General features: G+C 43.9%; 2 protein-coding genes across 7 annotated transcripts in view; one reads left to right on the top strand and one right to left on the bottom strand.

The window, feature by feature from the left end:
* The window catches only part of PRRT1B (proline rich transmembrane protein 1B), a 424,933-nt gene that overhangs the window by 32,306 nt on the left and 370,634 nt on the right, over positions 1 to 21,993 (top strand). The window lies entirely within an intron of this gene.
* RAPGEF1 (Rap guanine nucleotide exchange factor 1) overlaps positions 1 to 21,993 on the bottom strand; it is an 80,606-nt gene that overhangs the window by 27,836 nt on the left and 30,777 nt on the right. For all 6 annotated transcript variants that reach the window (XM_079324624.1, XM_079324623.1, XM_079324622.1 and 3 more), the window contains exons 2-9: positions 21,589 to 21,728; positions 17,262 to 17,440; positions 14,449 to 14,605; positions 10,101 to 10,189; positions 9,566 to 9,718; positions 8,274 to 8,397; positions 6,866 to 7,049; positions 5,825 to 6,334 (exon numbers count right to left, since the gene is read on the bottom strand). In XM_079324624.1, coding sequence (XP_079180750.1) covers positions 5,825 to 6,334; positions 6,866 to 7,049; positions 8,274 to 8,397; positions 9,566 to 9,718; positions 10,101 to 10,189; positions 14,449 to 14,605; positions 17,262 to 17,440; positions 21,589 to 21,728 — 1,536 coding nt within the window. The remainder of the gene's footprint in view (positions 1 to 5,824; positions 6,335 to 6,865; positions 7,050 to 8,273; positions 8,398 to 9,565; positions 9,719 to 10,100; positions 10,190 to 14,448; positions 14,606 to 17,261; positions 17,441 to 21,588; positions 21,729 to 21,993) is intronic.

Below are 21,993 nucleotides of genomic sequence, written 5' to 3'. Positions count from 1 at the left end.
ATGCTTAGCCCAAATCCTCACATAATCCATGGCAATTCTGAGAATATTCATCAACATCTAATGGCCAAAGTCACCAAAAAAAAAAACCCAGAATAGAATCAGTCTGCTTTTTAACAGTGCAACCTTGGCAATAAATCTGCAATAATTCTTGTGCCTACAGTAAGTCTCAGATCTGCAGTCAGCAATACTCCTGGAACCAGGAGGTGTACAGTGTTCCTCCATCCTAGCAAGCTGGTAAAACTGTGATCAGAGAACACATACCTGTGAGACTGGGTGTGCCTCTCCCTCAGCTCTTCAAATGCCACTGCCAATCCTGCTATAAAATACTTCTAAAAGTGCCTGTGAACACGTGTTCCTACCTCCTTAAATCCAACAGCCTTTGCTCCCATCCTTTTTTTAAAGCAACTTACCACCTCCAATTTTCAAATTTGACTGATTCACAAGCTTTTGTGAGATGTGGCTCAACAGAAGTGTTAAATGGGATCAAACCTTGTCTAGAGGACCTTTCCATGTGTACAATTTTCCTGCCAAGATCTGTGAGGAAACCCACACAGGTCAGCTCTGACAGAGGGTTAGTTACTGCTGCAATATTTTAGTGTTGGAGGGGAAAGATGACACTTAGTGCCATAGGAAGACTACTACAAACCCACCCCCATTATTAAGGATCAGAAGTATGCTGAATAATGTAAAACAAAGACAGAACCCCTTTCTGTACACCTGAGAGCAGCAGAAACAGATATATTTAAGTGTCATGGGAAGGATTAACCAAGGCTGCCTTGTAAACATGCACAAAGCACTGTGATCATCCCTCCCTTCCTCCTGATAAACAAGCAGGTGTCACTTTTTGTAAATCTGGTCATTTGGTGGCAATTATTCAGCTTCTGCTGGCATTTCAGTTGTACAGCTGAAAGGAGTGGATGACTTCAGTGAAAGCTATAAATACAACGAGCACAATGCAGGATTTGCACATCATGAATCTGGTTCCCACACTGGTTACAAGGCAAAGTCCTCTGTTCACCTGCCAAGGGGACCCCCAGGCCAACCTTTAAACAGGATGCAGCCCTGCAAATGTGTCAGCAGGAAGGAGCTGCTTTGCACCTGTCTTGGGCACCTTTTTGCAGATTTCCTCTAATATTTTAAACTCCATTTAGAAATTGAACTAATGCAGCTGCCCTTCCCCAAAAGAATTATAGCCTTCTTCAAAAAAAAAAAATAGAATAAAGAAAAAAAAATTAAAAAAACAAAAACAAACAGGTGGAGGCAATGAGAAAAGAGGAAATGGAGCTGATGGATTTCACTCCTGACCAGTAACAGCTGCTGTCCCCATCCTGTGACCCCACTGTCCTGCAGCACAGCCAGTCCTGCACAGCCCTGCCAAAGCTGCTGAGTTCTGACCTCCAGCTCCCCCTGCACCTGAGCCTTGCCCCTCTTGCTCCCTCACACTCCCTGCTCCTTTCTCTCACACTGAAAAGAAGCACATTCTGGAAATATTTATTTAGAATCACGGTGAAGTTGTAGGAAATACAGAATTACTAAAACAGTGTTTTCAAGTATCAGTGATTCAGTTGGCTAAGGTGCTCTGGAAAATACCCTGCTATCATACAACTTCAGGGGACAAGATCTAAAGAAAGCTTATGAAAGATATTTCTCTAGTAGCAAAACTGAACCAAGGATCAGGAGTCCTTGCAGAAGTGTAGAGGACAAGAGCTCCAGGGAATGGCCACATTTTGAGAGCTCATCAACTGAGCAGGACAAAAGCCAAGAAGGCAGAGCTGGCACAATGCAGCAGCCACTGAATCCAGACCAACCCTTCATGGTGAGTCACCTACAAACCAGTGTCTCACTGAGCACCCAGATGTGCAGACACCTCTGGGAGTGACAGCTGTGAGCTCCTGGAGCAGCACCAAACCCTGGAAGTGTTGGTGAAAAGGGCATCACATGAGACTCTTGTGTAAAATTAAATCACTGTAACTCAGGGCACTGAGCCTGAATGCTGTTGGAGCTTTAACTCAATCTGCAAGGGAATAATGAAGAGCTCTTTTATCTCAGCTCTTTATGGGGCTAATGCATCCCATTGTCATGGCAGCTCCCCTGCCTGGCTTGTTGCAACTGGTCCTGGGCAGGTGAGCATGTCTCTGCCTCTACTTTGTCATCTTTGTTTTTAGGCAAAGTGAAAAACAGTTGGGATGGTGAAATACAAACCTGGCACTGCAGAGTGCAAATCAAAACAGGCACCATTAAAATCCTGCCAATCTTGAACAGCAGAGTAAGGGAGCAAGAGCACTGCCATGACTCCTGTTTGCAAAGGGTCTTCTCTCCCCCTCTCCAGTGTGGTTTTTAACCAGGCAGAAATTTAAAAGCAGATGGGAAATTACATCAGCAGCTCAGCTCAGCTCAGCCTGCACGCCCTGCAGCAACTGCAGAGGGAGGGATGGGGGCTGCAAGTCCCCAGTGAGCAGCTGGGGTGGAGTGACAGTCTCAGGGCAGCACCCCAGGAGGGAAGGGAGGCGTGGGAGAGAAACCTCTCCCACCACATGCCCAGTTCATGTCAGTTCTTAACCCAGACAGAAAATATGTGAAATTAAAAAAAAACCCCATGAAATCTCTGAGGCTAGGAACACCTTCCCAGCAATCTGCTTGCAGTGCCTTGGCTGTCATTTCTGAAGGAGCTGAAGGTGCTCAGGGATTTCCAGCACACACCAGCTCTGCCCTTATGGCAGAAGCCACAGGTACTGCTCTGGAGGCAACACTCAGCTGCAGGGGAGGATCAGTGGTTGCTGGAGTCTGAAGGGGTTATCAGGAGATGATCAGCACTGAGGTATACCTGCAATAAGGTGAGGCACACCAGCATCCCCCTGGGCTCCCTGACAGCCCAGCCCAAGCACAAGAGATCTCAGTGCATGGGCAAGAGCCAAAATAAAGGACATTCTTAAGCTATACCACACAGCAACTCACTGGAGGAGTCAAGGTCAATGAGGCAGTCACTGCTGTCACCTCTGGGAGGGGAGCTGTTCCTCACAGAGCTGGCATTATCCACTGGCTAAGGCCAGCCTGCCCTCAGCATGGTTCCTGCAGTTAAATACCAGCTGCTCTCTGGGCACCAGGCTGTGTTTTGCTCCCACTGACAGGGAGGGAAACATGAATAAGTGCCTCACCAGTAGTTTCCAAGCTGCTTGGGGAAAGGATCTTGTTATTTCTGACTCTGGGCTCTTAATGGCAGAAGCTGTTCCATGTCTGTCTCTTGTTCAGCAGGAGCAAGATGCTGGTGCTCAAGCAGAAGTCTGGAGTAATTTGCCCTCAGCACAGGAACATGTGCTCTTGCAGCACAGTAAAATAACCATAACTCATGCCAGACTAAAAGCCCTATCACTGCTCTGCTTAAATTATACAGAAGTCAACTCTTGGAGGTCCCTCTGAGCACAGCTCACAGCAATACACAAGGTCAACTCAAACAGATATTCTGTGTATTACCAATGAAAAGAGCATCAGTGTCTCTGCTGCAACACTTACTGCCAGCTACCAAACACAACCAAGTCCCATCTGTGTGAGCTCTGCATCTTTTCAACAAATCCATGCATCTCCTCCACATCCCAGGAGCTTGCTGAGGTTGTGGAAGCAGCCCTGTGTGATTACACAAAAATATCTACAAGCATCAGCCTCTGGGCAAAAAATATCCTGGGTGTCACCACAGAGCCTGAGTAATGTTTGACTGGCCTTTTAAATACTGAAAAAGTAGAACTGGCAACCACAAATCCATGGTGTGATATACTGTGGAGGAAAATCAATCTATAACAAGTTCTCAGTGTCACATGAATGCAACTAAAAAATCTGCAGCAGTCAGGTATCAGCCCCAGGATTACCAACAAGCTTTGCAGCAAGGATGCTTTATCAAATCATCAGAGTTGACAACACATTAGGTAACAGCTCCTACCTGTCCTAACAATGCAATCTGATCAATAGTCCCAAAATTTCTGATAGTGCCAGATTACAATTAACTCTAATCCAACATCAAAGAAAATTCACACAAGGCCTTGGTGCTGTGGTTAAAGTTATACTCAGGCAATAAGGCAGATTGCTTTTAAACTTGTTTTCCAGTAACTCTTTAGCATCTTCTGTGATACCAGAAAACAAAGACATGGGGCTTAAAGACACAAGCAAACAGCTCAGATCTCTCTTGCAAATGTCAAAGTGCCTCTTAGCCAAGATTCACCCAGGAACCTCCCCTCCACTGGAGCTGCATTCCCTGCATCCCCCCCAGCCTGAGTGCAGGGGCAGCAGATCCACAAGGATGTGATCCTGCAGTAACTGCTCTGTATCACAGCCCCTGGCAGCTCACACTTCAGCTGAACAGCACAAGCTGTAAAAACCACCTTTGGCTGTGCCCATTTACTTCCTTTCTGTTGTCCACAAACAACCAGCCCATCCTCTTTTTTTAGCTGATTTTAGTGTCTTTAACTGCTTGATTACCAGAGAGGAACAAAAGAGATTTCCTGCATATGGGGACACTTGGATGACTCTCAGGTAGGTCAAGCCTTGTGCTGAGTAAAATCCCTGAAGGTTACTCTGTGAATTGATCACTTGGGGATAATGGAAATGCTTTCAGACAAGGCATTTTTTAAAGAAGTGACTGGCAGAGTGCATTACACAGGAATGGAGATAATACACCCTGACACCACAAACCCCTCTTACTCCCACCTTATCCACAGAATTTCAGCATCTTAGATTGGTTTGGGTTGTCAGAGACCTTAAAGAATCCAGTTTCAACCCCTCTGCCATGGACAGGGACACCCTCCTCTAGGCCAGGCTGCTCAGAGTTCCATCCAGCCTGTCCTGGAACACCTCCAGGGACAGGGAGTCCACAACCTCTCTGGGCAAAAATTATTCTCAGTGAGAAGTCTATAAAATGCAGAAAGGAGCCAGAAGGCCAGCTCAGAGCTTTGAAATGAGCTCTTCTCTTGGGCTGCCAGCTGCAATTCTGCAAATCTGCTCTTCCTCCAGATCTTGTACACATTACCTCCTCATGCAACACACAGCTGCAAAGCCAGCCAGTGACCAGCAAACCAGTATCTGCTGGATCTCACTGTGCAGTCCACAGCCTTCCCTGGCAGAGCACTGTGGCTGCCTGTTTGGCAAGAGGTTTCACATTTTTCAACCATGAACATTAAGGAAATCAGAAGGTTGTGAGCTTGAGATGTGGTTGGCCCTGGTGTGCCAGGAGTCTGGCTGGGGACAGGAGCCTTTGCTTTCAGAGGCTGCTTGTTTTAATGATGTGGGAAACTCTCAGACATCCAAAGGAAATGAGATCCTGTAGCAAAACAGCACAACTGGACTCCAGTTAATAGTGTTGTCTTGCACAGCTATGTGGGTGACTGTGCTCCTATTGCCAAGGAACTGCTCTGGCAAGGCTGGGTTTTGGATGGAAAAGCAGTCCTTTCTCCAGGGTCTTGGAGAGGACCCAACTCTCCTCTGCAGTGGGAAAACAAAATTGGGGAAGGGAGGAGGGAATGGACTGAAAAAGGGAGAATAGACCAGAAAGATCTGCAAGGCAGAGTGCCTCAAAGATTGACATTCAGGTAAACAGAGAAGTAACACGGTCTCACTACAGCCATGCTGATTCCAGATCCCTTGGGCCTGGATTGATCTTAGTCCCAGAAATCACTCCTTGCCCACCACAGCACTGACATTTCCCTTCCATCAGTTAGACAGAGTGCTTTTGACACTCAGACTCCAGCAGGAGCATTACCACCATCACCATCCTTAGTGACGACCAGAAGCGCGACAACTGCAAGGCAAAAGCAAAACCCAAACACAGGAACTCGCTTACTGTGTTTGTTTTTCTTCTCTGGCAGAGGTGGAGGCTTTTCTGGGTCACTGTTTGAATCTGGAGCAGCAAAATCAGCAATGAATTCCACTGGTGCTGAAGAGTTTCCTTGCTGGAAAGGCAGAACAGCAGCAAAGGGCGTGAAGGGCATTGACGGGACGACGTTCTGCAGGTCATCCTCGGAGATGTTGTCATACTGGGAGGGGTGCCTCTCATAGGACACCCTGCAGCCCGAGTTCTCTGAGGTCTGGGAGGCTGCACTCCTCCTCTTCTTCTCTGGCAAAGCTGGGGGAGTCTCTGTTGGCTGTGCTGCTCCTGAGAGGCTGCAGAATTCCAGTGGGGGAGAGCTGCCCTGCGGGAGCTGGAAAGTCTGTCCGTGGAAAGGGGAGCCAGACTCACCCAAGGACTCTGGCAATGGGCTGAGGACACTGGACCCCTGCTGAGGGATCTGATCAGCGTTGGAGAGGTCCTGCTGCAGGAATTCATAGTCTGGATCATAGTGATCCGATTGATCTGGGCAAATAGAGAATGATGTATTAGTTTCTCTCTTTGACTGTTTAGCCCTTCTCAGTTCTGTCCCTCCCATTCTATCAGTTCATTTTTAATCAGAGTGGAACTTCCTTGCAGCTGCGACCATCTTTTTACACCTTCTGTAACATCCAGACTTCATCTAACTCATCATTAATTCTTTACACTAGCAAACAAATAACAAAAATTCAACAGGTAGACGAGTGCAGACATAATCTGTGTCATATTGATATTTTTATCTTCTTTCCTAAAGACAACACTGCTTTAGTCTACCAGGACTGTCATTTCTGCAGACAGGGCTGAAATGAAGAAAACACTCAATTTGAGAGCTGAACTGAGTTTGAGAACCATCACCTACAGCAAGGGAAACATTCCCCTGGGCATTCTCCTTTACGACAGAACAGCCACGCACTGAACCGCCTGCAGCACCTCCAAGACAGCAGCTGTAAGTGCATTTCCTCCAATTCCTGCAGCTGAGCTGCCAAAGGAGAGGGCAGGGCCCCAGAGCCCTCTTACCCAGGGTCTCACAGCTGGTGTTGCGGGAGCACTGGCCGCTGTCGCGCTCCAGCGAGGAGAGCTGCTCGTCAGACTTGCTCAGTTTGCCGATGCTGCTGCACGGGGACAGCCGAGGAGACTCCCCCCCATAGGAGTGGCTTCCACCTGACAACCTCCTCTGGGCATAGCAGTCAACATCAAAATCCTTCAGGACAAACAAAAAAAAAATACATCAATTCACCATCAGTCTTGGCAGGTGGAGGAGCAAAGATCCCACAGGAGGGGAGAGGATCCCCTGCTGGCCTCTCAGAGCTGATGGAGATGACAGAAACCCTCTGAGCTGTGCCAGGGAGCTCTGTGTGTCCCTGATTTCAAGCAGGGGTTGCTGTGGCCCACACTGGACTTTACACCAAGTTCTTCACAGCTATGTGTGCCTGATGACTGCTTGTCATGACACTGAGACAAGGGAGTGACACTGCAAGATTTCTCATTACATACCTGGGGCTTTAGCAAATACTTGGTTACCTCAGGTGCATGCAAAGGGAAAACAAACTACAGTGAGATACAACTTACAGTGCCTATGGCTATAGTGCATTTCAGAAATTATCTCAAGCTTATTAACCTGTGAATGAACCCCTCAACCATTCCCACTCCATCAGAACAACTTTAGTGTGACTGTAGTTTTAACTGAAGAGTGGCCACAGCTTAATTTGAGTCAACCAAATGACTGTAGAGGCTCCCTATGGCAGAGCTGAGGCTCTGGGAATGAGGATAAGATTTGATTTTTGTGCAATTTGACATGATTCAGGTCCTCACTGCTGAGCTAGTAAGTTCCTGAATGGGTAAAGCAAACCCAACCATTTACAACCTCATAAACCCCAGACAAGCACAAAAAATGGAATGTGATTAACACACACACAACTTTCCCATTTTTCTACCAGAAAATGTACAAATTTCCCCAAAGCACCAGCAGCAGTCAGAGCAGTAGCTCAAACTACTGCTGGAGTTAAAAGATGTTTTAAATTGTGACAAAATGAAGACAGACTTCTGATCTCACTCAGCCACATGCTCCATGGCCTGTGAGCAAACCCTGGTGAGATCCCAGGGAGCTCAGCCAGCTGCTGTCCCCTGATCTATGGGACATGGCAACAACACTCAGTCACTCCCATCCCCACACTCTGCTACAGCTCAAGGCAACAAAGTTTAGAGCAATTTGTTAATTAAACACAACAACACTGTAAAAAAAAATAAAATTAATTTGTTCACATGATTTATGACACTGCTGTTGGTGCCACTGCCACTCCCACTGGTTGGGATGAGCAGGGACTTGCAGGGATCTGTGTGGCTGCAGGTCACAGCATCTCCCTGAGCTTCTCCTCCAGGTGACAGCAGATTTCCCTTGGCTTTCACAGAGGGGTTGTGCCATTACCTGTCTGTTGATGCCAACAGGTAAACTGGACCCACTGGTAGCTCGGCTCATGGGGGCCACAACAGCCACTCTGGTTGGGGAAGGTGCTGACTGACGTTTTTTAGGGGGCAGTGCTGGTGGAGGGCTGCAAGACACAACAGGAATTGATGCTTCCATCACTCTTCCAGGAAAAAAAAAAAAAAAAAAAAAAAAATTCAGAGACTTTACAAGCTGTTTTCCAGAAAGCTTTTATCAGCCAGGAGCTATTCAGCAAAATGTATCCATTAAAATTACCAATTTAAGAATACTCTCATAGGTAAGGTCCTGTTAAGTGATTTATTTTTTAAGGTTGGTATTTCTCAAACAAAAACAAATGCTCTTCTAAAAAGTATTTTTAATCGAGCTAATTAGCATGGTAATTATTTCTTAATAAAAGCAGTGAAAAGCCAAATTAAATGTTTAGGTTGACCCAAATATTGTTTCCATTCACAGAAGTTCCTCCCCCCTCCTGAAACCTTCCAGGTCTGAAAAACACTCAAAATTTCACAAATTTACAGGGCAGGAAAATTCTCTTTTTTGGCCTTTCCTTTCTTGGTGAACTTCAGGGAACAAAGGGGCAGAGCTGCTCTCACCATGTGTACTGTGAGGGCCCCATGAATTTGTGTCAGACCCACACACTTGCAGTAACTTGTGAGAGTTTAACCCTTTGACTTTTAGTTTTTCTAATGACACATAATTCCTGTAGTCATCAAGCCTGAGAATTTCCCAAGAGCACACACAGTTCTTAGAACATACCAGGAAATTTTTATATAACCTTTGAGAATTCATAAAATACAAAGAAATGTGATTCTTTTTGTCAGCCACAGCCATTATGCCACATTTTCAAATTAACACATTTTTTACACCATTAGCACCAGTACTAGAGAAGAGAAACAACACACATACAAAAAACCTGCAAATTGGGAGTTTTCTCTTCCTTCTCAAAATAGAACACAGAAACTTTCATGTGGTTACTCGCAGAATAGGTTAAGAACAACCAAGCACAAGGGTTTTTTCTCACACTTCTGGCTTTCACTCTTAAGCTGATAGGCAAAGCAGAACAACCTGGCTGTGCAGGACAGATTGGTAACAGGTTAAAGGAACATTTCCCATCAGATACAGCAGCCCAAGACACTTGTACAGTGTGGGATTCACAGAGTTTTATGTAAGGTTGTTACTGATTTATGTGATGCCTCTCAGGTGTGGATGTCAGGACATGGTACTATCCTCACATAAAAAAAGAAGGGAAGGAAAAGACAAGTGGTCAGTGTTACCTGTTCTCTGCCACACGAATGCTGGGCAGAGGGGGTTTGGGAGGTGCAACTTCTTCATCCATGGAGTCAGCCAGCAGCTCACTGGACTGAGTCATATTGGTTGTTTTGTTGAGGATCTCCATTTCTCGGTCGGTAAGGGGAAGTTCTGATGGGCTGCAACATGGAAAACACAGATTGAAGGTTATAAACCACAGCTGGAACACAGCCTGCTGACATTCAAACCCATCTGAAATCATGTGCTGTCAGACAGACACCTAGAGCAGAAGGCACATTTTGCATCTGCAGGTGGGATTCCATGTGTATGCAGAGCTCAGTGTGCATGTGACACAAAGGGATGTCTCACTGCCAGATTTTGGTGTCTTTTTTATCACAGCATATTCTCTTTTTGTGATCCTACTGAAATGGGTGGGGGGGCTACATAAAGAACATTACACCAGCTCTGTGAAGAACAGCTGAATGATTCAACTCAACTGTCAGGAGTCAGAAGTTACTCCTTCTATATCAGTCCTGCACACAGAAGAGATCAGTGACCCACCTGTCAGATTTACATGCTGGTAAACTGGGTTTAACTGGGCTTGTGGGAGAGGGATGTTCCTGCTTTTCAATCGTGAGTCTGACCAGCTCCTGGTAGATGGAGAGAAGAAAAACAGAATAATCACTATTTGCTGAATGCTGCACTCAAACATCCCAGAACACAAAGGGATGCTGCTGCAGTAAACTCTAGGTTATGGTTTAATGGTGTGGACACAGAGAGAGCTGAGCTGGGTTTAAGTCTAGTGCAGAGCCACACAAATGATGGAGAACAGCTGCTAAGGAACAGCCTGCACCCAGAGGAAGTTTTGGCAGGGTATGAGTGAAGTTCATTACCCCAGACTGTATGGGGACTCTACACAAACCCATGTGTGTCTTTTTGCTGTACTTCCTCTTTCCTCTATCTTACAAATGTGTTCCAGGCCACACAACACCCTAGATAATGGTAAATTGGATTTACATACATAGATGTAAGTACCAGACAGTCTTACCCAGTGGAGTACTTCATCTAGCCAAAAACAACATTAGATAATTGCTTTATATTTTATAAATAAGAATGCACTTGTTTCAAAAAGCAAGTTTTCTGTAGGATGCCTAACCAAAAATTAACCAGTGAACACCTTTATTAAAAGGCCTGCTCCCCCTGAAGCCACCTTTTAACACATTACCAATAGAAGACTTAATCATTCAAGGAGCTACTGTAGTGGATCTGTTACAGGCAGATAAGGCTCTGGATAAAGAGATAAGGGCATGATAATCCTGAACTCTAAGCCTGCCAGCAGTCAAAGCAACAATCATTCACACCAGAAAGATGGAGAGAACATTTTATGGATGTCTGAGGCTGACAAATCCTGCTCACAGATATGAACACATGCCCCTCTTACAGGCAGGCTGGAAAACTGGCAGTGCTTCCTGCCACAACTGGCTTCCAGCATATTACACAAAGAAAACTGTAAGGATCAATTTTGATTATATTTTTTTTTTCAAAGCAGCCTGAAGTACAGTGTCATCACTGCAGTATCATCTTTGTGTCCTTGTCTTGGAAACAACTGGCATTGTTCTCTCAGTGCAGTGGCTGCAACTGGAATGTCATTGCCATCACCCCTCTGAGGAAGGAAAATACTCCAGTTCTGCTGGTTTTACATAAAGCTGCACTGAAAGCTGAAACTCCATGGGTTAACACACACACAACAAGAGGAGAAAGCTGCAAACAGCATCCAAGTGTCCACCACAGCTGACTCTGGGCTCCATGCTCCACTAACACTCCTGGTGTGCTCCAACAGAATGTACACTGTGTTACCAAAACCAGGACAAACCCTCAGCTTTCCAAAGCTGTGCTGGAACATCCCACACAGGGGGAAGGAAGAGGGAGCACAAACAGATGTCCATGGGGACTAAAACTATGAAGATGTCCTTGCTGGGACAGAGAGCCCTGGTGAGGAACAGTGTGTTCTGAGAAGTGTCCTGATGAGTAACATCTCTTGATTCTTTTGGCTGCATTTGGCATCATGGGGCTGGGTGATGACACAATGGATTGCCACCTTTCTGCCCTCTGGACAAATTTCCTCTGCTGAAAAGGTTTCTGAAGATTCTCATGACTCAGGGTTGGACCCTGTGGGCCTTTGTGGGGGAAGCCATCGAGGACTGCAAATGTACAGGAGCACAATCAGGAAAATAAAATATATGTGCATTCAAACCCAAAGGCAAAATCCTCCTTAAACACGGCCCTGAAAAAGCTATGGAAGAGCAAGTGTAATGGATCCTTTTCCTTATCTTTCCTCACCCACCTACAACCAAAGCCAGGCCAGCACTGCAGACTCTGGTGGTGGCTGAGGAGCCCCAGACACTCAGGGCTGAAGTTTTCCTATTCTGCAGCCATAATGGACACACAGCTGTCTACCACATGAGAATGGAGAAAACCAATCCAGGTTGGCTCAAAAGTATCTTCAGAATTATTCAAACCATTGGGACTGGGGGAAAAAAACCAAAGCACCTTGATTGCAATTGCCTGAGAGGATCACTTTCCCTTCCAACTTTGACAAGTATCACCAGACCCTGAATGTTTCCTCTCTCTGCTATCCCCAAATGAGAGCTAGCACTTGGAAATCAAGCCAAAATCTTCAGCATACACACAGAGGTAATCTGCACACAACTGAGCCAGATGCACATTATGCTATTCCTTATCAGCAAGGAAAGAGATTCCTGCAGCAGTAATTAGAGGTAATTAAAGCCTCTCTACAAACTATGCTACTTCAGCAAGCTGAAAATTCCACAATGAGATGGATTTTTGAGAAGTTATGTAATCAAACTGAGGATTTTCTTCCTGCTTAGCAAAGCCCTAAAACCTGAGATCAAAATATCAAGTAACAGAGGTGAGCAAGTCTCCTTTATGCTTAATTCTGAAAATGAAGAAGTAAGCACTGAAATGTGGAAGTGGATCTTGTGTGATCTGCCAGAAAAACAAAATAGGCTGTGTTTGGAGAGAAGTGTCCATCTTCTCAGTTCTGCTTCCAGATGTGAAATGTGGCTTGGCCTTTCTAAAATAAACCTTGTTCCTTGCTGTGCAGGAGGTAAAAGCATGCTGCTCACAAATGCTGACCTCTTGATGGGCAAACACTCTCCCACCTCCCCAGACAGCCACACATCTGCTCTAAGGCTGACCAGACATGAGCCAGCTCCAAGTGGAAGGCCAAAATAACTTTCAGCCTGAAAACAAAGCAGAGACTGATAGAGCTGAGCAGGGCTCAGCACTGCATGTCCACGTTGCTCCTTCTGGGCTGGCTCATGAACAGACACCCAAAACCTTCCCCAGTGCCAGATCTTCCCCCAATCCACAGAGGACACAGCTCTGGTTGAAAGGCAACAGGTACCAAGGGTTTAAATATTGCTGGAAGACAAAGAACAACGTGTGTCCAACCTCCTGCAATGAGAGCACATAATCTGTTCCAGGTCTGGGGGTAACACATCTCTCCCTGGGATTGTGCACATTCAGTCAATGATAACTCACCATTTGCTGGGGAATTACAGTTCAGACACCACAGCACAGATTTTCACATCCTGCAAATTGCTGCTGAATTCCAGTGCTAGCAGCAGCTGAGATTTTAGGCTAAACTCTTTTCCTCTCTCCTGCTGTGCAGATTTAAGACCAGCTTTACTTTTAAAGTGTGTAGCTTAAAGTTAAAGAGCATATAGTGCAAAATAATCCTAGAAAATCCATCTTCTTTGGGTGATAGAAATGATTTGTTTCAAAGATATTTATTTAAAAGGCTCATAAAGTAATAGCAGATTTTAGTATCTGTGTTTGAGTAATGTTGAAGAGATATCCAGATGATGCAGATAGCAAACCAAGAGGCCTGAAAATGTGACAGTCAAAGCTTGGGAGATCCAATTCCTTTTTACATTTGGCTCCATTTAGTAAAACTGAGTCTGAGTTCAGTGACAGATGCCTGTTCCTGATACAAAACTGCAGGTGAAACAGCTGCTGCAGCTCTTCAAACTCTATCCCACCTTTCCTTGTGTAGTTTGATTCAAACATTTCCTTTTAGATTCATCCCTGCTCTTGGAAGAGATTAAACTTCCTCTACAGCTTCCAAAGTAAGATTCCCAGGAGATCTTACATCTGTCCACTGGTCAACCAAACTTTTACCAACAGTGCCAGGACAGGTGAGTGATCAGCCCAGAGACAAGCCTGGGACACAGAAATAATGGATACAAGAATCTTTCCAGGAGGCAGGAGGAAAACCAACAGCTTTTCCAGGGTGGAACAGGGAGGGAATGCTACAAGCAGGTCTGACAATGGATACAAAGGTTTCTGTTAAACATTTCCATTAGCAATGTAAAACTAATCTCCAGAAAACTGAGTTTAGCTCATCACCTGTTCCACACCCTAATCCAGCTGCTTAGAGTGGTGATGTATCACTGACAAATCCCTTGAAATTTCTCTTAAAAAATGGAGCTGGAGTCTTTCATTCTCTGTGGGCATTGACAGGGAGCATTTTCATTTTATTTTGCTGAGACAGAAAATGTGCAAACCACCTCTTGTAATCTGCCTGGGAGACTGGGAATGACTCGCTGAAAATTTAATATAATGCTGAATAAAGATCCATTGCTTCTTCCAATTCATCCAAATGCCAGGGTGAGCATGCCAGAAGTTCACATTCAGAGCCAAACTGTGCTAGTCTTCAACCAGCACTCTAAGAAGGAACTTTTAACTTATGGAACAGTTGATTCTGACTGAAGGCAGAAATGGGACTTTGATAATTTACCTGCACTTAAAAACGTGGTTTACATAGATCTCCTCTACAAAACATTACTATATGCTCTTTGTAATAAAATTTATTGGTCTCATGTACCTTGACTCCATCCAGAACAGCTTTGATGACATCCTTGACTGTTGTCACCATCTCCTTGTCCTCTGAGTTGACCCCCTCCAGCATCACCTGGTCAGACCAGCGGATGAGGTTGGCCAGGCTCTGGTACACTCGGCTGTAGCAGGAGGAGATGGCAGAACTGCACAGCAGGAGAGGCAGCAGTTGAGGAAAAAAGAGCAAAAAGAAATTCTGGAGATGTTATCAAATGTTAAGAGAGTGAGTTTCACACTGTGTGTTTCACTGCTTTGCTCTCTGACACTCAGAATTTGTGTTGAGCAGGTGACAAAGTTCAGGCTTCTCCTCCAGTGCAGCTGCTCTGCTCTCCAGCACCAAATGATGACAGTCTGAAGGTACAAACCATCAACAGCTCATTCCCAGGTATCACAAGGAATTATCTGGCATGCAGGTTAACACAGCAATGCTAAAAATAACAATCTTTCCATCTTAATTTACAGCTCCATCCTATGCCTTAACTTTAAAGATAAGTATTTAAGTCCCACATTTCAGTTTAAGCTATGTTATTTCAGCATTATCCTTCTTCCTTATTAGCTCTCCCCAAAACCACCTTGGACCAGTGAGAGCTGACTCTATTCATTCCTTTACAAATCACTGTCTCACTGTTTATAATGCCTGAAAACACATAATTAAAATTACTTCTTTAAAGAAACCCAACTGAATGAATTTCAGGTTTGAAAGAGGAAGGGTGTTGCTTTGTTTTGTTTTTAATGAGAAACAGAATTGAAGCCATTGTTCTGACAGGCAAAAAAAAAAAAAAAAAAAATTTGGAAGGATGACAACTTTAAATAAAAGTTAACTGTAACAACAGTGCTCCCAGGCATTTTCCTGGCCATTCTGAAAACACTGACTTCATTACTAAACAAGGTGTGTTAACAGTGCTGCTGATGGCAACGCTTCAGCAATTCTTTGTCATGTTAAATCAATTTCAAGCTGCATCAAAACCATAAACAGATAAGAGAAGGTGTAATCTTGCAATCATTACTGATACAAGTTGTTCCAAATCTTCCCATTTCTCTCTGGTATCCATTTTACATTGGCTTAACTCCAGTAACTTCATTATCTGTGAGAAAAGAATCGAGCCCATGAGCTCCAGTGAGTTTATTTAGGTGAATGAGGTTTGCAGGACTGGGAAAGAACTACTGTCAATTTACAACCAGGAGATACAAACAATGGCAAGGACTCGATTGTTTGGGGCTTTTTTAGGGTTTGCTGCTTGCCATTTGTTCTCATTTCAAATGAAATTAGCTTGGTAGAAGATATTTCCTAAGCAGAGCCCTCCCCCATCACTTTCTAAGGCTTTGATTTCTCTGCCATTAATCTTCAGTCTGCTTCCTTCTAAGGAGGCAGTAATTGAAAGACCATTTTGTGCAAGATTTAATTACTTTTTTCCTCGATGCAAATGCTTCCCCTGAAGTAAAAAGAAGTCCAACAATAAGTGCAGGGCTTTCCTTGTCACTGACACAAGTCTTGCTCACTTTTCCTGAGGGGGATTTGCCAGAATCACTCCTTGGTGTCCTGCCACTGAAGTACACAGGTAGGGAGGGAAATTTTTTGAGAAAGGCAGATCCCATTCTGGGTTTTTTGGGAGGCAGGGCATGGACATGGGATCATACTGTTTCAAGAAGGAGAGACTTATCACAGTCTAGAGGACACTCCCATTCTAACAGATTTGCTCATTATGGTTCAACAGATCCAACCTCAACTGGATCTTACCTGTCCCAGCCACAGGTGTGATACTCACTCATTTCCTCCTTCCTTTTGCCAGAAGCAGCCCTGGCCTCAGCACTGGGGCCAAACACAACTGAGCATCTCTGTTTGCAAAGTATCTGGCACCCCAGAGCTACCCCAACTACATCATAAACATACCCTGTGCCAGCACTGAAATAAGCATCTTGAAAGAAAAAAAAAAATTGGAGATATTGAATGGGAAAACAAACAGGAACAGCACAAAACCTGGAAGGATTTCAGGAACCAAACACCTGCATTTCTCTGCTTAGTTCTGTGCTTTTCTCTATGTTAATTTTGTTCTTTTTGTATTATTCAACAATGTTTGTTTGTTTTCTGTAAATCAAGTGCTCCAGCATCCATGGGATGAACACCAGCAATATCTCCACGGCTTGGCAACACCACAAATTCTTATAAACCATGCTGAGCTTGGCTTTGGCAAATTTCTACTTCTTTCCTGGCTTCAAACCCATTGCCTAATTGGTAAAAACATAATACACATAATCTGTTAAAACATAAAGCAATAATCTGTTGAGTGCAGCAGGAATGAACTTGGAACTGGTTAATCTGCTGAAGTACATCTATTTACTTCTGTATCTGATCCAGCAAAATCCAAAAAAAGCAGTTAAGAGTGCAGGCTCAGACTTCTGTAAGATCAGCATGGATAAACTGAGCACAAAAAAGGATTACTCTGAAGATAAACTCATTTTTCAGGTGAAGTTATTGGATTTGTTAGCTTTTAGGACACCATCATGGACTGAAGAAACAGGAATAGCATCTGAAAAGAATCTCCCTGTAGAAAATTATGAATTTCCAAGTTTATACTAAGAACCATCCCTTCCTCATCTCTGAATACAGCCTGATTTGCTTTATCTTTCCACAGCATGAGCTTCTTCACAGCAGGGAATCTGCTCTAAAACCTGTCTGAAAACCACCATGCAATTAGTAAAAAAGCAGCAGTCACTTCACCAGCATCTCCTGCAGGCAGCTCCTCAGATAAAGAAGGAGCCTGTTGGCCTGTCAGGGTCCCAAAATCCAGGAAGGGAACTCACCTTTGCTGGATTCGTGGGTCAGTTTGCACCAAGGGCAGGATGGCTTCCAGCACTTTGCTTGCTGAGCCTGGCAGCATCTCTAACACTTTGTTATCAATTGCCATTTTGTCCACAATTGTCTTAAAATAACGCAGTGCACTGACAACCTCCTTCTCCTTTTCTTCTAGCCATGATACATTCTGAAGAAGAGGGAAGAAAAGGAGAGATATGTTAAAACTTCGGTGTTTTTAAGGGCAGGGTTCCTTTAATAAACTCAAAGTATGGGGGACACTGAGGTGTATTCCAGGAGGAGTGGAAAAAACCTCTTTTACCACAAACACTTTTAAATTGAATTACTGCTCTTTCAAAGGAATAGTCAGGGCAAGATTACACCCACATTTTAACCTTCAGAATTACCTGCATTCCAAACTGAAGGCTGATCTTGATCAGTTTTGAGTTCAGATTAGCACCACTGATGACATCAAGGACAATGCTTAAACCCACACCCTGAACTGGGACAGTGAAAGGAAAAGCAATTCACAGAATGGGTTGGGTTGGAAGGGATTTTAAAGCCCATCTCCACCCCCTGCCATGGGCAGAGTCACCTTCCACTGCCCCAGGCTGTCCAACCCCATCCAACCTGGCCTTGGACACTTCCAGGAATGGGGCAGCCAAAATTGCTCTGGGCAATCTGTGCCAGAGCATCACCACCCTCACAAGGAAGAATTTCTTCCTAATATCTAATCTAAATCTGCCCTCTGCCACTTTAAAGGCAACACTCCTTGTCCAATTACATGTCCTTGTAAAACACATGAAAACATCCAATAAACTCCACTCTGATGAGCCTTCAACCTCAATAATTTTGTGATGCTGCTGGAACAAGAGAACTGACACAATTTCCATGAGGACCAACTGCAAGTTAAGTTTTGGCACTGATGAATGAATGTTGCAGAAAGGAATAATTAATTGGAACAAAGCTGAGTTGTGGTCACCAATTTCTGTGCCACCACCAACACCAGAGGTGGAAATTCAGAAGTGATGGCATTATGGACAAGGATATGTTTTAAAAGTTTACAGCAGCATGCCTGGAGGACTTTTAATGCCACAAGCAGTTTCTAAGTGAGATTTAAATTAACTACTGAACACTGCTAGAAAAGGAGCAGAAACTTTAGCAGAGTCAGATTTCATCCATTATCTCCTCAGTAAATTCAGCTTCAAGAATTAATGTCCTATGGGCACTGTGTGCTCCCCATATTCCTGTCAGCTGTTAAACTGCTGCTTTTCTGCAAAATCAGCCCAGCAGCCCAAAAGCTTTTAGGAAGAACAATTTATAGGCAGCACTGGTTAGTAATTTAGGGCCAGTTGCATAAAAGGATTAGAATCCCAAGTTCCATTTAGCTCCAACTTCAGAAGTTTAAGTCCCAACCCAAGAACTACAAACCACCCTGTCATTTTCCATCTCATCTGGGCAGTGCCCAAAATCTGCTGCTGCTTCTCCTTTGGACAACAATTCTTGCCAGGAACCTCAAGTTCTGATCTACAGCCCACAGTGCCCTGAACTCCTGGCAAATCACAGGGATAAAAAATGACATTTCCCATTTTGCAGGGATATGCCCTCACCACTGCACAGTTTACTGCAGGATATAGAATCATAAAAACATTCAGGCTGGAAACAACCTCGGGGATCATTGAGTCCAACCATTAATCTATGGAGAGCCTCAGCCTCTCCCAAGAAAGTTTTGCAGTTCATATGAAATGTTCACACATTTTAGGGATCAGAGAGTCTGTAAATTCCCTGGGTAAGTGTGACCATGGTCCAGCAGTCAAAGTTCTTAAACAGAAGTGAAAAAATGTGAACTGCAGTTCCTGCTCTGATGGCTGTTTATGGGTTTCATTCAACAACTGTTTCCTGTAGAAAGGCTTGTGACTTAATAGCTTAAACACTCTCCTGGTGCACAGGAGGGATGGGCCTGACAGAGTTCAGGGCTGAGAATGACAACTGGAAACACAAATCCTTCCTCTGAGCACACCAAGGGATGTGAATCCAGTCACTGGACATGGTCTGGGACACAGCCCTTTTTCTTTTTTTTTTTTTTAATTTTTATTTTTAAATTTTTTTAAATTTTATATTTTTTTTTTCCCTGCTAATTCTCTGGATGCCAATCCCAAGGAGCACTTTTTAATGAATCCTCTTCCAAGGTCCAAAGGTATCATATGTGTGTAGGTGTGCACAGAACCATGGAATGGTTTGGGTTGGAAGATTGGAAGGGACCTTAAATCTCATCTCATTGCACCCCCTGCCACAACTCCCACCAGACCAGGGATGGGACAGCCACCCATTTCTCTTCTGGGCATTAAATGAGAAAAAGTTACAACTCAGGCAAAACAGCATCTCTTCTCCACTCTCTGCCTGACACATATAGATATTTTTGGATGATTTCTGAAATTTTCCCTTAACACTCAAATTGCAAATGCATCATCTATGAGACACAGGGTCACAGTGAGCTGTACAGAATACACCCAATTACAAAAGCAGGAATCATCCTTTTTTCCTTACATTTTGGCAGTGTAAAACCTATCATAAGTGTATATATAGCACTGAAGCACATTCCTGTTCCTACAAGAGGATAAGAATCACAGACAGGGTTCAGGGGACAAAAGGAGGTTCTGAAAAGAACTGCCCCTATCCAGATATAAAAGGGAACAGGAGATGATGATGTTTGCTTGAGTTGAGCATGTCCTTCAGCTTACACATCATGATTGTACATTAATTTTTAGTATTGCTATTTCTGCTCTACAGTGATTATCTACTTCAAGAGCACAAAAATAGCATCTTAAGCACTTAAGAGGGAGAAAAGGATGATATTTGGTTTATCAAGTGAGCTTTCTGACAGAAGATCTCCTGTTTGTCAACTGATGTCTATATTCCAGTGAGAAAACCTGGCCACAATCCAGGCACATCCTCTTCTCTCCACACAAAGCTAATGAGCTGACTACATCCAACTAATTGATTAGTTAGACAGTAGCTATTGAAAAAGATAAGGAATGAGCCAGAAATCAACAATATTTTGCAGTATAAAAATGAATGCAGCTTAAATAATCATGTACAGTAATAAAAAATAATGCAAGTGTTTTGTTTTCCAATTAAAAAAATCCCAATGTGTACATAAAAAATTGTTTTAATGTCCAGCACGGCTTATTAGTAAATTCTCTTGCACTGTTTTTAGGGGAAAAACAGAAAAGTAAAAACTTCATCTATTATTAACATGCATTTTCTGTAGACCACATTTTGCAAAAGGCTCTTCATTTTCTAATGTATTTAATGTGGTCACATATCAATTTAAAGGAAGCCCTCTAAATTATCTCAAGATACCATCCTGAAACATCATTGGAATTAAAAGCCTTCAAAGAGTACTCTCACTGTTGGTTTGGGGTTTTTTAAATTTTATTTTTAAACAGCACTCAGCAATGCAGGGTGTTTGGCTCCCTAGAAAGCATTTCCACAACCTCCTGGGGAAAAAACCCTCATCATCTTCTAAATGATGGTGCAGAACAGGGTGAGGATGTGCTGCAGAGATTTCTCTGGATGTTGAGCAAGTCACACAGCCCAAGGAAACTTTATCTTGCTGGCTGCTCTCAGAAACTCTACAACAGCAGAGATAATCTGAAAAATTCAGCATATCTGGAGTTGCACACTGGATGGGACTTTAACAGCTGAGAATGATGTTTAATTATCCTAAACAACCTCCAGTGTTGTTCTGGCTTCAATTTGTACTTGAAAACTGACTGCAAGAGTGTTGTCACAGAGATTGTCTCCAGCTGCACAATCAGGTCACAACAGGAGGGGAGATAACACAGACCAGTTTGTGACCTCATTTCTTAGAGGACCTGGAGTACATTTGGTCTGAGGAACGTTGTGCTGGATCAGCAGCTGCCTGAACACTTCTCTGTGTGACTCTCCCTGCTGGTGTCATCAGAGATTGAGCACATCTTTGGACCAGCTTCAAGGATGTGCTTGCTTGGGTCTGGGTTTTTTCAAAGGATCACACCCCAAAACCAGGCAGCTATTTGGAAGCTGTGAGCATAACCCACAGGGTGTGCATGTGGGATGTGTCAGGCCATACACCACCTTCCATAATGAGATGTTTAAATGCTTGTGGAAGGAGGTCTCATCATGTTCTCCCAAAGGGAAGCACAAACAGTGCTGTCTATAGGTAACCAGAAAGGAATCCTGAGGATCCCTGAGCTGCAGAATTATGCAGAGGACAAATTCACACACCAGATTATGATAAACTGAGTGCTAGAAAGCAAGAAACCATCAGGATAACAGAACATGGCCTTTGCTTACTTTGTTCACTGACTTCTCTGGTGTTTTCACTGTCAGCTCAGCTTGCTTCCCTTTCTTTGAGGGTGTTCTCTTGATTTTTGGTGAATGAAACTTGCCCTTCAACTTCATCGTGAACGAGGAGAGATGGGAACGCTCAGAATCTAGAAAAGACACAGAAAAGCATTACTGGATTAGGGCAAATATGTTGAAAACAGAGATGTGTTACAGCATTATTTGGAAGACACTTGCACCACTTGTAAATTTATTGAGTGGAACACAATAAAGAAAATTAATAAACTGTGGCTCTGTGTTACGCTTCAAACCACAACAGCACCATAATTTCCTGCTTCCCTCAACCACAATATCACCATCATTTCCTGCTCTCCCTTGGAGGCAGGAACACTGCAGAGCAGAGGCAGGGACAGT

The sequence above is a fragment of the Erithacus rubecula genome, assembly GCF_903797595.1.
Source record: "Erithacus rubecula genome assembly, chromosome: 21".
NCBI lineage: Eukaryota > Metazoa > Chordata > Aves > Passeriformes > Muscicapidae > Erithacus > Erithacus rubecula.
This window is presented reverse-complemented; position numbering and strand designations above follow the sequence as displayed.